The following is a 15000-nucleotide window of genomic DNA, read 5'->3' on the forward strand; positions in this document are numbered from 1 at the left end:
GAAACAAATAACTCCATAGAAAAATATATATAACTTTTGCTGGTTACAGATCAAAACATGTATTATAAACTTATATAATTGCAGTTTCGCATGAAAAACCTCAAAACAAAACAGGAACTGGGTTTCAACACTGCACATTGTTGGTTGTTTGGAGAGCACGGATCTGAAACCGTGACCGAACTGGCAGCTATTCAGCCAGACCGAGAGCCACTGAGAGGCAAGTAAAATCAGTTTAACAATTACCTACAAGCAATCCAATCATATCATGACAGAAAAATATGAAGTTAGATAAATCTCCAAGGCCAAGCCAGGTTTATCCAAGCTGTGTACATACATCTATTGATGCTTCTGGACACATCTTCAGTGATGTTCCTGGAATCATCAGGTGTTTCGGGTTTTTCAACATCAGACAACCTCCTCCAGGTGACCCAGCCAGGGCTGATCAGACCCCAGCTTGTTTCCAGGTGGCTAGCTACTTATGACTCCATGGCTCCCCTCTTTTGAGCCACAGCCATCTTGAGGCCCTCTCTGCCGCATTGGTGGTACTGTGGATGGCTCTCCTCTTCCTCTCTCCCTCGATGCCCAAAATGCTGAAGGCTCTAACTAAAGAATGGGCTACGAATCCCCTACAACCAACCTCCACTGGGAGACATCTCGCTCTCCATCCAGCCTGCTGACAGGCTGCAAGAACATTGTTGAAGGCGAGAGAGGAAATTGGAGGAGCCCTGGCTGAAATATTCACATCATTCTTCATCAGGGGTAAGGTGCCAGTAAACTGAAGGGTACCAAATGTTCTGCCTTTATTTAAGAAAGATAGTAAAGAAAAAACCTGGGAACTATAGGCCAGTCTATGGTAGGTAAGTTGCTAGAGAGAATTCTGATGAATATGATATATGTACATTTGAAAGACAAAGGATGATTAATGGTAATCAGCATGGTTTTGACCAAGCGAAATAATGTTTTATGAACTTGATTGAGTTTTTTTGATGAGGTGACCATAAACGTTGATAAGAATGGTTAGTATGATCTTTGATAATAGGATGCTGCCCTGGAAGCTGGCTTGATGATAGAAAAGAAAGGGTGGTGGGAGAAGATTATTTCTCAAACTGGAAGCACGTGACCAGTGGTGTGCCTCAGGAATCGGTGTTGGGCCCTTTTGTTGTTTATCATCTGTATCAATGATTGGAATAAAAAAGGTGTGGTTCATAAGCTTACAGATGACACAAAATTGATGGCATCATGGACAATGATGAAGGTTATCAAAAATTATAGTGGAATCTTGATCAGCTGAGTGAGTGGGCTGAGGAATAGCAAATGGACTTTTATTTGGATAAGTGCAAGGTAATGGCATGGGGTCATAAAATCAGAGAGCACTACAGCACAGAAACAGGCCTTCTGGCCCATCTAGTCCACAACAAAAACTATTATGTTCCCTCGTCCCACTGACCTGCACCCGGATCATAGTCCTCCATTCCCCTCCTATCCACGTACCTAGCCAAATTACTCTTGAATCTTGGAATCGAACCCACATCCATTACTTCTATTGGCAGTATTTTTCACACTCTCACCATCCTCTAATTGAAGAAATTGTGATGCCCTGGGGATTTATCCACCCTAATTTACCTCAAGATAACAAGCACCTCCTCTCCAGTAATCCATATACATAGTCTATGGCCTCAATGCTGTGTTGCCTCATTTCTTTTGACTCTGTGTCCATCTCCCGAGAAAATAAAGATGCAATAAATCCATTTAAGGTCTCTCCCATCTCTTTTGGTTCCAGGCATAGATTTCCACTCTGATTTTCAAGAGGACCAATTTTGTCCTTTTCTATCCTTTTGATCTTAATATATCTGTAGAAGCCCTTGGGATTTTCCTTTGCTTTGTCTGCTAGAGCAACTTCATGCCTTCTTTTAGCCCTCCTGATTTTCTTCTTAAGAGTTGTCTTGCATTTCTCGTACTCCTCAAGTACCTCATTTGTTCCTTACTGCATATACCTGCTATACACCTCCTTGTTCTTCCTAATGATGGCCTCAATATCTCTCAATAACCAAGGTTCCTTAAACCCGTTATTTATGTATTTACTTATTTAGGGACAGAGGATGGAACAAACCCTTCCGGCCTAGAGAGCTGCACCCTAGCAACTCATCTATTTAATCACAGGATTTTTTACAATGGTCAATTAACCTACTAACCATTATGGGAGGAAACTGGAGCACCTGGAGGAAACCCATGTGGTCAGGGGTAGAATGTACAAACTCCTTAGGACAGCGATGGAATTGAACTCCAAACTCCAATGAAGGCCTCCTACTTACCAATCACACCTTTGACCGATAACAACTTGTCCAAATCTATATTTGCTAGATTCTTTCTGATACCATCAAAGTTAGCCTTTCTCTAATTTAGAATCTCAACTTGAGGATTCTAGCTATCCTTCTCCATAATTATCTTGAAATTATTTGCATTATGATCACAATATCCGGAGTGTTCCCCTATGCACATTTCTGTCACCTGCCCCATTTCATTCCCTCATAGGAGATCCAGTGTCACACATTCTGTTTGGGACCTCTATATATTGATTAAGGAAACTTTTCTGAACACATTTGACAAACTCTCTACCATCCAGCCCTTTAATAGTAAGGGAGTCCCAGTCAATATGTGCAAAGTTGAAATCACAACCTTGCAACAGTCTGCAAACTCTCTAACTCCCACTGATGTGGTGATCTCTTTCTTATTGCTTATTTCCACCCATATAGACGAGCTGTCTAAACTGTCCTATCAGAGCACTGCCAGTTTCCCTGACTAGTAATGCCACCCCATGCCTATTAATATATCCCAGCCTATCATGTCTGAAACGACAGAACCCTGCAAAATTGAGCTCCCAGTCATGCTTCTCTTGCAGCCAAGTCTCACTAACGGCTACAATGTCATAATTCCATGTGCTGATCCAGGCCTTAAACTCAACTATTTCCTAGCAATGAAGTAAATGCAATTCAGACCATTATTCTCAACATGCTGAACCTTTCGATTCCTGTCTTGGTATGCAGGCTTTACAACATCTTTTCCCACAACCACTCCACTATCTGCTCTGGCGCTCTGCTTCCCACCCCCAGCAACTCTAGTTCAAACCCCCGCCCCCCCCCTCACCATGCAGCACTGGCAAACCTTCCCATAAGAATATTATTAGTCCCAGTCCTGGTACAATCCATCCCATCTGTACAAGTTCCACCTTCCCTGGAAAGAAGTCCAATGATCCAAAAATCTGAACCCTCCCTCCTGCACCATCTGCTTAGTCACATGTTAAACTGCATTTTCTTCCTATTTCTAGCCTTACTAGCACGTGGCATGGGCAGCAACCCTGAGATCACAAGCCGGAAGGTCCTGTCCTTTAACTTAGAACCTAACTCCCAGAGCTCACTTTGCAGGACCTCATCACCCCACCTACACGTCATTGGTACCAATGTGGACCACGACCACTGGCTGCTCACCTTCCCACTTCAGAATGCTGCAAATTCGATCCGAGATGTCCCTGATCCTGACACCCAGGAGGCAACATGCCATCTGTAAATCTCATTCTCTTCCACAGAACTTCCTGCCCTTTCCCCTAACCATTCAATTCCCTATCACTACAATTCACCTCTTTTCCCCCTTCCCTCTAAGCCACAGAGCCGGACTCAGTGACAGGGACCCAACTGCTGTGGCTTTCCACTGCTGGGACATCCTCTTAACAGTTTCAAAAGTGGTATACTTGTTATTGTGGTGAACAGACTCGGGGTGCCCTGCAATGGCTACCTATCTCCTTTACCTTCCTGATGGTCATTAATTACCTGTGTCCTGCATCTTCGATGTAACTACCTCCCTGTGTCGCCTGCTAATCAACCCCTCAGCCTTCTGAATTATCCTGAATTCACCCAGTTCCAATTCCAATTCTTTAACATGAGCTGTTGCATTTTGGAAGTCAAATCCAGGTTGGAAATTCACAATGATTGGCAGGGTTATTGGGAGTGTTATAGAACAAAGGAACCTGTAATATAAGTACATGGTTCCCTGAAAGTGGAGTTACAATTAGACAAGTTGGTAATGATTGTATAGGATGCTGGTGCGGCCACAGTTGGAGTATTGCTTTCAGTTTTGGTTGTCTGCTATATGAAAGATATTAAACTGAGAGGAGTGTTGAAAAGTTTTACAATGACTTTGCCGGGATTTGAGGGACAGACTTAGAGGGAGAGGTCGGACAGGCTAGGAATTTATTACTTGACACCATTAGGGACCAAGAGGTGATTTTATAAAGGTGTACAAAATCATGAGGGTCATAGATAGGGTGAATGCACTCTGTCATTTTTCCTAAATTTGGGGTATCAAGAACTAGACTGTATAGGTTTAATTTTAGAGAAACTTGAAGAGGAGAATTCTTATACAAAGGGAGGTATTTATTGAGATTAGCTGCCAGAGGAAGTGGTTGAGGCAGGTACAATAACAATGTTTAAAAGACATTGGGACAGGTACATAGATTGAAAAGGTTTAGAAGATTATGGGCCAAACGCTGGCAAATGGGATTAGTTTGTTTGGGAAATCCTGATCTGTATAGACCAGTTGAGCCATAGGGTTTGTTTCTGTGTCGTATGATCAAAAGACTCTACAAAACATTTATCTATATAATCATCTCACCCTAACCATATTGCTGAGCAAGTATTATTGCTAGTTTTCTGATTGAAGATGGCATAGTATGTTCACTTAGATTTATAATGAATATCATTGTAATCCTTATCACTTCTTAATGCAGACGGCCCCTGCTTTACAGGGAGTTGCATTCCTAGAAAACAGTCCAGATCATGATTTTACATGATGCAAAGATGCAAGATATGTGCGTACATCAGAAGATGCAAGTGGAAAAATGTGTTATTTATTTACCTTTTTCATAGAATGTCAATATTTTGTGATATTTCCGTAGCCCTGATGTCCACAATGTAGGCATCACCAGTTTACTCAAGAAACTAATTCTTTCTGCTTCCTGCAGTTATCTTATATTCCATTCAAGTGTTCACAGGGAACGTGCCTGCAGCAAGCACGGATGCAGATGTTTCCATCACCATATATGGTGAGCAAGGGGATACTTGCAAAAGGAAACTTGGGCGTTCTAGATCTGTATTGTTTAAAAGACATCAGGTTGGTATTGTGTTTACAGTACTCCTACAACTAAAACATGAATTATCAAACAGTTAGTGAATTGGTTAATAGTTTTTCTGTGAAAAATGCTCTTGCTTCTCTTACTAACCTTCCCTGTCACATGTTATTTTACTGCAGAGATTCATGGTAAACTCTTCTTTTTTTTGATTAGTCACATTCCTCACCAATCAGGTGTGAATAAATATATGCTGGTCTTGAAATTACTTCTCATAACATTAAAATAGTGCAGTGCAATTGAAATTAGGCAATCCAAGAGTCAAGTAAAGTAGGAACTATTTTTGGGTCTCTTAGTGACTGAATGGAAGTTCAATCCCTGACTTTCTAATTAAAAATTTCTAATTTTTGTTCGCACCTGAAGCATTGTTTTTCTGGTATAAAACAACCCTGAATGACATCAGCAATAATGCAAAGTCCAATACTCATCCATTGTGATTTATGACCTCACTATAGTTCTTGTTCACTCATAACACAACCAGCTTTTGCTAATCCAATTTTCTCTGAGACAGCTCTACGGAAACTTAGACTGCATAGGATCCGGGGAGAGCCAGATAATTGGGTATGCATTTGTCTTGATGGTAGGAAGCAGAGGGTTGTGTGGAAGGTTTTTTTTTGACTGGAAGCCTATGACTAGAGGTGTTCCCTATGAGTGGGCGCTAGGCCCTTTGGTATTTTTCATCTATATCAACAATTTGGCTGAGAATGTACAAATCTTGGTTGGTAAGTGTGCTGATGGTGCTAAAGTATGTGGTGTTGTAAGCAGTGAAAATGAGGTATTTTGCTAAAGGCACAATGAACATATTATGTCAAGGTGATCATTGCTCAAAACCTTTGTGACATGCAAGTCAAGTAACCATTCCAAGTTTAAAAAGTTTTGAATAATATGTTTCACAGTTCATTCTGATTCAGAAACTCTTCTCCAAATTTTCAGTACTTTTCAAATATGCTATTAAATCTGCTATGATGTGGTTCATGTATCATCTGTCATGCAGACTAGGGCACAAAGCAGTGAGATATATATTGTGCTGTTCATGTGATTTGCATTACTTATCATCATATCCATTTATTTTGTATCTTTATTACATAGCTCAAAAACATTAGGAATATTAGAAATTATTTCATATTTATTCATTCCAGCATTACTTCCTCAATTTCTCAAACACTTTAATTTAGCAAATGTTAGATTATTTTTTCTCACATCATCTATTTTTTTATATAATTGCCCAAAATTCCCTCTTTAGTATTCTGATCACACAGAGATTCATTAATAGCTTAACTTCAGGAAAAGGTGCAATTGTAAAGTTTCTCCATTTTAGTCATGTTGTGAATAAGATAATGAGTTATTATGTTAATTATGTCTTTAGAAAGTGAGGAACTAATTCTAGAATAAATAGGTATGGAACAATTTCTAATTTATTTTGATGATGGTAATAAAATATGAAAACATTGTTAGTTGCAAAAATCAAGCGCCTAAAGGTCAGTTATGGCTAAACATGATAAGATAATCGGTAACTGCATGTGCACTGAAAGATTACTAAAGCAGGACTGAATGCCCCTGAGATTCAAATTGCAAAAGAAATTAAAAGCTCAGGTGAGTGTGCTTTAAAAAGGAGTGTAGAGGGCAACTGAAGGGCTAAACAGAGTGTTGACTAGTTGATTAGAGGGAGTGGGTACTTGAGATAATTGGCAGGGACAAATCAAAGGAGGGGTAACTGAAGAGGCGTGGCCAGTGTGTCAGTGGCTCAGGGTAGGAGTGGAGCTTTGAGGCAGAGGTGGCTCCCAGCTCGGTCAGTTCATTTAATTAACTTAGGAGTATGTAATGGAGGCAGCAGTTAGCAGTATGTGGGAAGTCAGGGACAGCACAATTGTCCCTGATGACTACACCTGTAAAAGGTGCATCCAGCTGCAGTTCCTGACAAACTGAGTTAGGGAACTGGAACTGAATCTGGATGAACTTCAGATCATTCGTGAGGCAGAGGCAGAAGTAGTCAGGAGTTTCAGGGAGATAGTTGCTGCTAAAAGTCAGGAGACAGGAAGCTGTCAGGAGAGCAAAGGGGAGTAGACAGAATGAGCAGAGCACCCCTGTGGCCGTTCCCATCAATGATAAGTATACTGTTTTGGGTACTGTTGGTGAGGGCGACCTACCAGGGACAAGTTGTAGTGGTCATGTCTCTGGCACTGATACTGGACCCTCAGCTCAGAAAGGAAGGAGGGAAAAGAGGAGAGCAGTAGTGATAGGGGATTCGATAGTTAGGGGGACAGATAAGAGGTTCTGTGGGAGAGATCAAAAATCCCAGATGGTCTGTTGCCTCCCTGGTGTCAGGGTCCACTATATCTCAGATCGAGTTCTTGGTATTCTCAGGAGGGAGGGTGAGCAGCCAGATGTCGTGGTCCATGTAGGGACCAATGACGTGGGTAGGAAGGAGGAGGTCCAGCAAAGGGAGTATAGGGAGTTAGGTGCAAAGTTGAAGGACAGGACCTCCAGGGTTGCAGTCTCAGGATTGCTACCCATGCCATGTGCTAGTGAGGCTAGAAATAGGAAGATAATGCAGCTAAATACGTGGCTAAGGAGATGGTGCAGGAGGGAGGGCTTCATGTTTCTAGACAATTGGGTTTTGTTCCAGGGAAGATGGGACCTGTTCCGACGGGACGGTTTGCACCTGAACTGGAGAGGGACTAACATCCTTGCAGGTAGGTTTGCTAGTTCTGCTTAGTGGGGGGGGGGGGGGGGTTAAAATAGATTTGCAGGGGGAGGGGAACCAGAGTGTTAGAGCAGATAGTGAGGTGGAGGAGGATAAAGTTCATGCAATGACTGCATGTATAGACAGTAATGAAAGGTTTGTACATGATAGAAATGTTCTCAGGTGCAACTATTTCAATGCAAGGAGTATTGTAGGTAAGGCAGATGAGCCAAGGGCATGGATTGACATGTGGGATTACGACATTATTGCTATTAGTGAGACTTGGTTGCAGAAGGGGCAGGACTGACAGCTTAATGTTCCGGGGTTCCATTGTTTCAGACGTGACAGAGAGGGAGGGATGAAAGGGGGAGGGGTGGCATTACTAGTCAGGGAGAATATCACAGCTGTGTGCAGGCAGGACAGCCCGGAGGGCTTGTCTACAGAGGCCACATGGGTGGAGCTGAGAAACGGAAAAGGTGTGACCACACTAACAGGGTTGTGTTACAGACCGCCCAATAGTCAGAGAGAATTGGAGGAGCAAATCTGCAGAGAGATAGCAGACCAATGTAAGAAACAGAAAGTTGTAATAGTAGGGGGTTTTAACTTTCCATGTATTGACTGGGACTCCCACACTGTGAAAGGGTTAGATGGTGTGGAGTTCATCAAATCTGTTCAAGAAAGTTTTCTAAATCAATATATAGAGGTACCAACGAGAGAGGATGCAATACTTGATCTCCTATAAGGAAACCAGACAGGTCAGGTAACAGAAGTATGGGTAGGCGAACATTTTGTGTCCAGTGACCATAATGTAATTAGTTTCAAGTTAATTATGGATAAGAATAGGTCTGGTCCTCGAGTTGAGGTTCTAAATTGGAGAAGGAATGTTGAGGAAATGAGAAAGGACCAAGGAAGAGTGGATTGGGATGAGTTGTTTTCTTGCAATGATGTGTTCAGTATGTGGAAGGCATTCAAAGGCAAAAATTTGAGAGTGCAGAGTTTGCATGTTCCTGCCAGGATTAAAGGCAAAGTTAACAGGCATAGAGAACCTTGGTTTTCAAGGGATATTAGCGATCTGGTTACAAAAAGGAGAGAGGTGTATAGCAGTAGGCAACAAGGAAAAAATTAGTCACTTGAAGAGTATAGAAAATGTAAGAAAATACTAAAGAAGGAAATCAGGAAGGCAAAAAGAAGACATGGCAGATAATGTGTGAAGGTAAACCTGAAGGGTTTCTACAAGTATATTAAGAGTAAAAGGATAGTAAGGGACAAAATTGGTCCCCTAGAAGATCAAAGTGATCTTCTATGTGTGGAACCTCAAGAGATGGGGGAGATATTAAACAAATTTTTGCATCAGTATTTACTCAGGAAACTGGCATAGCATATATGGAAGGAAGGGAAATGAGCAGTAGTGTCATGGAACATATGGAGATTAAAGAGGAGGAGGTGCTTTCTGCCTTACAGCGAATAAAGGTAGATAAATCCCCCAGGCCTGACATGACATTTCCTCAGACCTTGAGAGAGACTAGTGTAGAAATTGCAGGGTCCCTGGCAGAAATATTTAAAATGTCCTTAGCGACAGGTATGGTGCCAGAGGATTGGAGGATTGGAGGGTAGCTCATGTTGCTCCGTTGTTTAAGAGGCTCCAAAAGTAAACCAGATAATTACAGGCCAGTGAGCCTGACATCAGTAGTAGGTAAATTATTGGAAGGTGTTCTGAGAGATCGGATATACAAGTATTTGGACAGCCAAGGGCTGATTAAAGATAATCACATGGCTTTGTGCATAGTAGATCATGTTTAATGAATCTTGTAGAGCTTTTTGAGGAGGTTACCAAGAAAGTAGATGAAGGAAAGGCTGTGGATGCTGTCTACATGGACTTTAGTAAGGCTTTTGACAAAGTCCCACATGGGAGGTTAGTTCAGAAGGTTCAGACACTAGGTATCCATGGAGAAGTTGTACACTGGATTTGAAATTGGCTGTGTGGGAGAAGACAGTGGTAGTGGATGACTGCTTATCAGACTGGAGGCCTGTGATGAGTCGTGTGCCTCAAGGATCTGTGCTGGGACCATTGTTGTCTGTTGTCTATATCAATGATCTAGATAATAATGTGGTAAATTGGATCAGCAAGTTTACCGATGACACTAAGATTGGAGGTGTTGTGGACAGCAAGGAAGGCTTTCAAAGTTTGCAGAGGGATCTGGACCAACTGGAAAAATGGGCCAGAAAATGGTAGGTGGAATTTAATGCAGACAAATGTGAGGTGTTGCATTTTGGAAGGACAGATCAAGGTAGGACATACACAGTAAATGGTAGGGCACTGAGGAGTGTGGAGAAAAAAAGATCTGGGAGTTCAGATACATAATTCCCTGAAAGTGGCATCACAGGTAGACAGGGTTGTTAAGAAGGCTTTTGGCATCCTGGCATTCATAAATCAAAGTATTGAGAATAGGAGTTGGGATGTTATGGGGAGGTTGTATAAGACATTGGTGAGGCCAAATTTGGAGTATTGTGTTCAGTTCTGGTCAGCTAACTATAGGAAGGATATCAGTAAGATTGAAAGAGTGCAGAGAAGGTTTACTCGGATGTTGCCGGGAATTCAGGAGTTGAGTTACGGGGAAAGATTGAACAGGTTAGGACCTTATACCTTGGAGTGTAGAAGAATGAGGGGAGATTTGATAGAGGTTTACAAAATTATGAGGGGTATAGACAGAGTAAATGTGAATAGGCTCTTTCAACTTAGATTAGGAGAGATAAATACAAGAGGACATGGCTTCAGGGTGAAAGGGGAAAGGTTTGGGGGAACATTAGGGGGAACTTCTTCACTCAGAGTGGTGGGAGTGTGGAATGAGCTGCCATCTGACGTGGTAAATGCAGGCTCACTCTTCAGTTTTAAAAATAAATTGGATAGGTACATGGGTGGGAAAGGTCTGGAGAGTTATGGACTGGATGCAAATCAATGGGACTAGCGGAATAATGTTTTGGCACAGAGTAGAAGGGCCGAATGGCCTGTTTTCTGTGCTATAGTGTTCTATGGTTCTAACCTTAGAAATGGATCCAAGGTCACCATATTTTGAAATGTTTCTAATTTGCAATTCTGGACATGGATCACTAAGCCAAAGTCCTTGAGAACAATAGGGATGCTGGTAGAAAGAATTGGTTTTATGATTCTTCTGTGCAAGTGATGGATTTCTCATTGTATTTATTATGTTGCATATTCTAGTAGAAAATTAGTTGGTGGAAAAGGGAAAGAACTAACATAGCTGTTGGAAAGAGCTAGAAGATAATCAGAAATACAGTTAGTTCCCAAATGCATGGGTTTCTTTTTGAGAAATAGTAACATGCATTATGATTTCGATTAGATTAGATTATGAGGACACGCAGTCCTCTTTTATTGTCATTTAGTAATGCATGCACTCAGAAATGATACAATATTCCTCTGGTGTGATATCACAGAAACACAAGACAGAACAAGACTGAAAAACTGACAAAAACCACATAATTATAACATATAGTTACAACAGTGCAAGCAATACCGTAACTTGATGAAGAACAGGCCATGGGCACAGTAAAAAAATTGGTTGATGTTTAGAAAATTTGAAATATGAATCAATCACTTTACTTCAGACCATCTAGACACTTTCCCTGGATACAGTGTCACGTTGCCACTCTCCCGAGATACATCATGAAAGTATCATGGGTAAAATGCATAGCGTTTTATATTTGATCTGGGAGAAGTACATCTGCCATCAATATTATGATTGTTAACAGATATTTACATAGTCAAATAAAATACATTAAAATCCACCCTGCTTTTCCTCCATCATGGGGCCAGGAAAATGGGAAAAATCTGAAGTATGCTCAGTGTATAGTTTTATATTATTGCTTGGATTATTGAAAAGGATAGTGAGGACTGCTGAGAGATTCTTCGGGGTCTCTCTTCCACCCATCAGAGATGTTTATCAGGAGCACTGCATATACAGAACCCTTAGCATTGTCAATGATCCCTCCCATCTGTCCACAATCTCTTTGACCTCTTTCCTTCAGGCAGGAGGTACCATAGCATTAGCACAAGAACTGTTAGGATGGGGAACAGCTTCTTCTCCCAGGTTGTAAAACGACAGAACTGCCTGCCACCAACTAGGCTTCATCATGTATGAAGCACCAGTGGCATTCACTTTATTACAACTGAAGGTTGGCGGACCCAGCTCGTAAAACAGAAAGACACCAATTCCAATTATCTACTTATAACTACAAAATGTTGTTTATTAGGACAGAATAGCAAGCATTAAAGTGCTTACTTGTGTATGTGCGGGCCCCTCTCACTACAGCACGCCTCCCACTCTGCCCGAAGTGCAACACCATTCGTGATCAACCCATTAGTGAGGTCTCGAATAACTACCCCCAACTGCTTTACCTTTTTTACCCTTTCCACGGATATGAAATGTTGCAACAAGTGGTCTACTACATTAGCACCAACTCAAACCACCAAACAAGAAACAATCATCACTTGTCACCAATCTTCACGAGTGCTACCCCTGCACTCACCGAACTTTCATGTTCCCATAGCTGTATTCCCAGAGGGTAATCAAAGCTCCTGCTGCCAGTTCTGTTACATTCTAGGCCACAGTGGTGAGGCATTTGACAAATGCAAAGATTTACCTTTTGTAATACATTCCAGCCCTTGAATGTTGCAACCCCATTACATCTGGCCCACTGGTTTCAATAAATTCCTGCAGACACCCCACCATATTACAAACAGATTGGGAAAACTCCTAAGCATAAAGGCAAAATGGCTATAGAAACACCCAGTGCATGATCGTAGCCCACCACCTTCCTGACACTCCAAAAGGCCGCCAACTCCCTCCCAGAGTATATTGTCATGGAACTGATATAATGTTGAGACCAGAATACCATAAGAATTAGGGCAGAATTAGGCCCCTCGGCCCATTGAATCTGCTCTGCTATCCCACCATGGTTGACTTATTGTCCCTCTCAACCCTATTCTCCTGCCTTCTCCCCATAGCCTTTGACACCCTGTCTAATCAAGAACCTATCAATCTTCACTCTAACAACAGGAATTCTGCAGATGCTGGAAATTCAAGCAACATACATCAAAGTTGCTGGTGAACGCAGCAGGCCAAGCAGCATCTATAGGAAGAGGCGCAGTCGACGTTTCAGGCCGAGACCCTTCGTCACGAAGGGTCCTGACGAAGGGTCTCGGCCTGAAACGTCGACTGCGCCTCTTCCTATAGATGCTGCTTGGCCTGCTGCGTTCACCAGCAACTTTGATGTATGAATCTTCACTCTAGATATATTCAATGATTTGACTTTCACAGCCTTCCTCGGCAATAAATCCACAGATACACCATCCTCTTGCAAAATAAATCCCTCTTCATCTCTGTACTAAATTGGTAGTACAGAAATTGATAGTACAGAGATATTCTGAGGCTCTCTCATCTGGTCCTAGACTCCCGAACTACAGGAAACATCTTCTTTAAACCCACAACCAAGAAGTTGGTGCATACTTGCACTGACCCTGTGACATTATGTAGGGGCAGGGTTACAGCAAGCTGGCTAGGTCCTCCCGCCCCCTCATGTAGCACAGTGGAGGGCAGCAGCCTTCCACCACTGTTTGCTACTATGTAACAGCAGAAGCCATCGGTGAGCCACACGTGCTGTTCCTCTTCCAGGGTTACATCACCATATGGTTTGCCTCCTTGTATAGGCAATATGTCGAGGGCTACAACCTCATCTGAGGTGCTATGGTTATTGGTGGCTAAGGCCATAACCTGTTCATGGAGGCAGTTCAGCCCATCGAGGCTTTTATTTGCCCAGTCTGCTATGTACCATTCCCATATGACTATAGAAGGGCGCTGAGCTCGGCCTTCTTTGTGGGTCGCGTTATTAGATCTCACTCATTGCATAATGGATACATGGTGTCTGGAGATCACCATCTCTGAGCCGGTCTGGTGCTCACTGGCTAAGAAGACCCTGTAACAAGTTTAGGGATTTCTGTCAAAGGGGTGCATCTGGTTGTATCCTCAAGAAAGGTCTTAGTCCAAAATCCCAAGGGACCCAATGCCCTTTCATTAGCTTCCACAGACTCCACTCAGCTACTCGAGAGTTGGCAGAAACCTGTAGTTCAAAAGATACCCCAAGGGGTGGACCTGTTCTACAGCCTGTTTGGCAGTCTCAAAGGTGCCTTGCTGGCCGGGTCCCCACTGGAAAGAACTCTTTTTCTGAGATACCTGACATGGTCATTATCATTGTCTCCAGTACCCAAATAGCCACACAATGTTGGGTCTCCTCTTTAGCGGTAGGAACCACCACCCTCAATATTTTTTGTTTACCGGTTCTAGTATCTCCTGATGTACAGAGTGCCACATTATTCCCAGGAACAACACATTCTGGCTGGTGTCTTGGATCTTTTTGGGGTTAATACACAAACCAACCCCTCTACTTCTGGGAGATTCAATTCAAATCGAGTTTAATTGTCATTCAACCATACATGAATACTCATGAACTCAGCCAAACGAGATATCGTTACTCCAGGGTTAAGGTGCAAAACACAGTACCAACAGTAAATACACAGTACAAAGCACAAATAGCACATATAAGATAGAAAGATACAACCACTCAATAAAAAAAGTCCAAACTCGAGCCATCCAACACCACCGAAGTCTGCAGATGACCAAACCAGAGCTTGACTACTGCCTATTGAGCACTGGTGTGGGTGTAGCAGCGCCTCCACTAGCCTGGACACCGTGACACTCTGCCCCTAGGTACAGCAAACAAGTGACACCATGGCTTGAGGCTTAGACCTCACACCTACAAGACAGCAAGCACATATAGGATATCAGTAAAATACAATCACACAAAAATATATATTTAGAGACGAAACCCTGAGTCCATTGTTCTGCCAAGCGGACTCTACAGGAGAGGGGGTGTCTGCACCAACTCAAGCCTGAATGCTGTGCCATGCCGACCCCACCGGCTCTGATGCCTCTCTCCCAGTGGCTGTAAACTAGCTTCACCGTGGCTTGTGGCCCTGAAATGAATGCCACTGAAACCTGGAGTTGACTGCAATACGGCTTATCCTCTGCCAAATGAACACTGAGCGGGGCAGCAATGATTTCAG

The 15000-nt window shown here is 42.5% G+C and overlaps 1 protein-coding gene across 1 annotated transcript in view; it reads left to right on the forward strand.

The window, feature by feature from the left end:
• Window positions 1-396, forward strand: part of LOC134349091 (lipoxygenase homology domain-containing protein 1-like) — a 57822-nt gene extending 57426 nt beyond the window's left edge. The window contains exon 12 of the mRNA XM_063052995.1: window positions 85-396. Within this exon, the coding sequence (XP_062909065.1) occupies window positions 85-225 (141 nt within the window). The 3' untranslated portion in view covers window positions 226-396. The remainder of the gene's footprint in view (window positions 1-84) is intronic.
• The last annotated feature ends 14604 nt before the right edge of the window (window positions 397-15000 follow it).

The sequence above is a fragment of the Mobula hypostoma genome, chromosome 1, assembly GCF_963921235.1.
Source record: "Mobula hypostoma chromosome 1, sMobHyp1.1, whole genome shotgun sequence".
NCBI lineage: Eukaryota > Metazoa > Chordata > Chondrichthyes > Myliobatiformes > Myliobatidae > Mobula > Mobula hypostoma.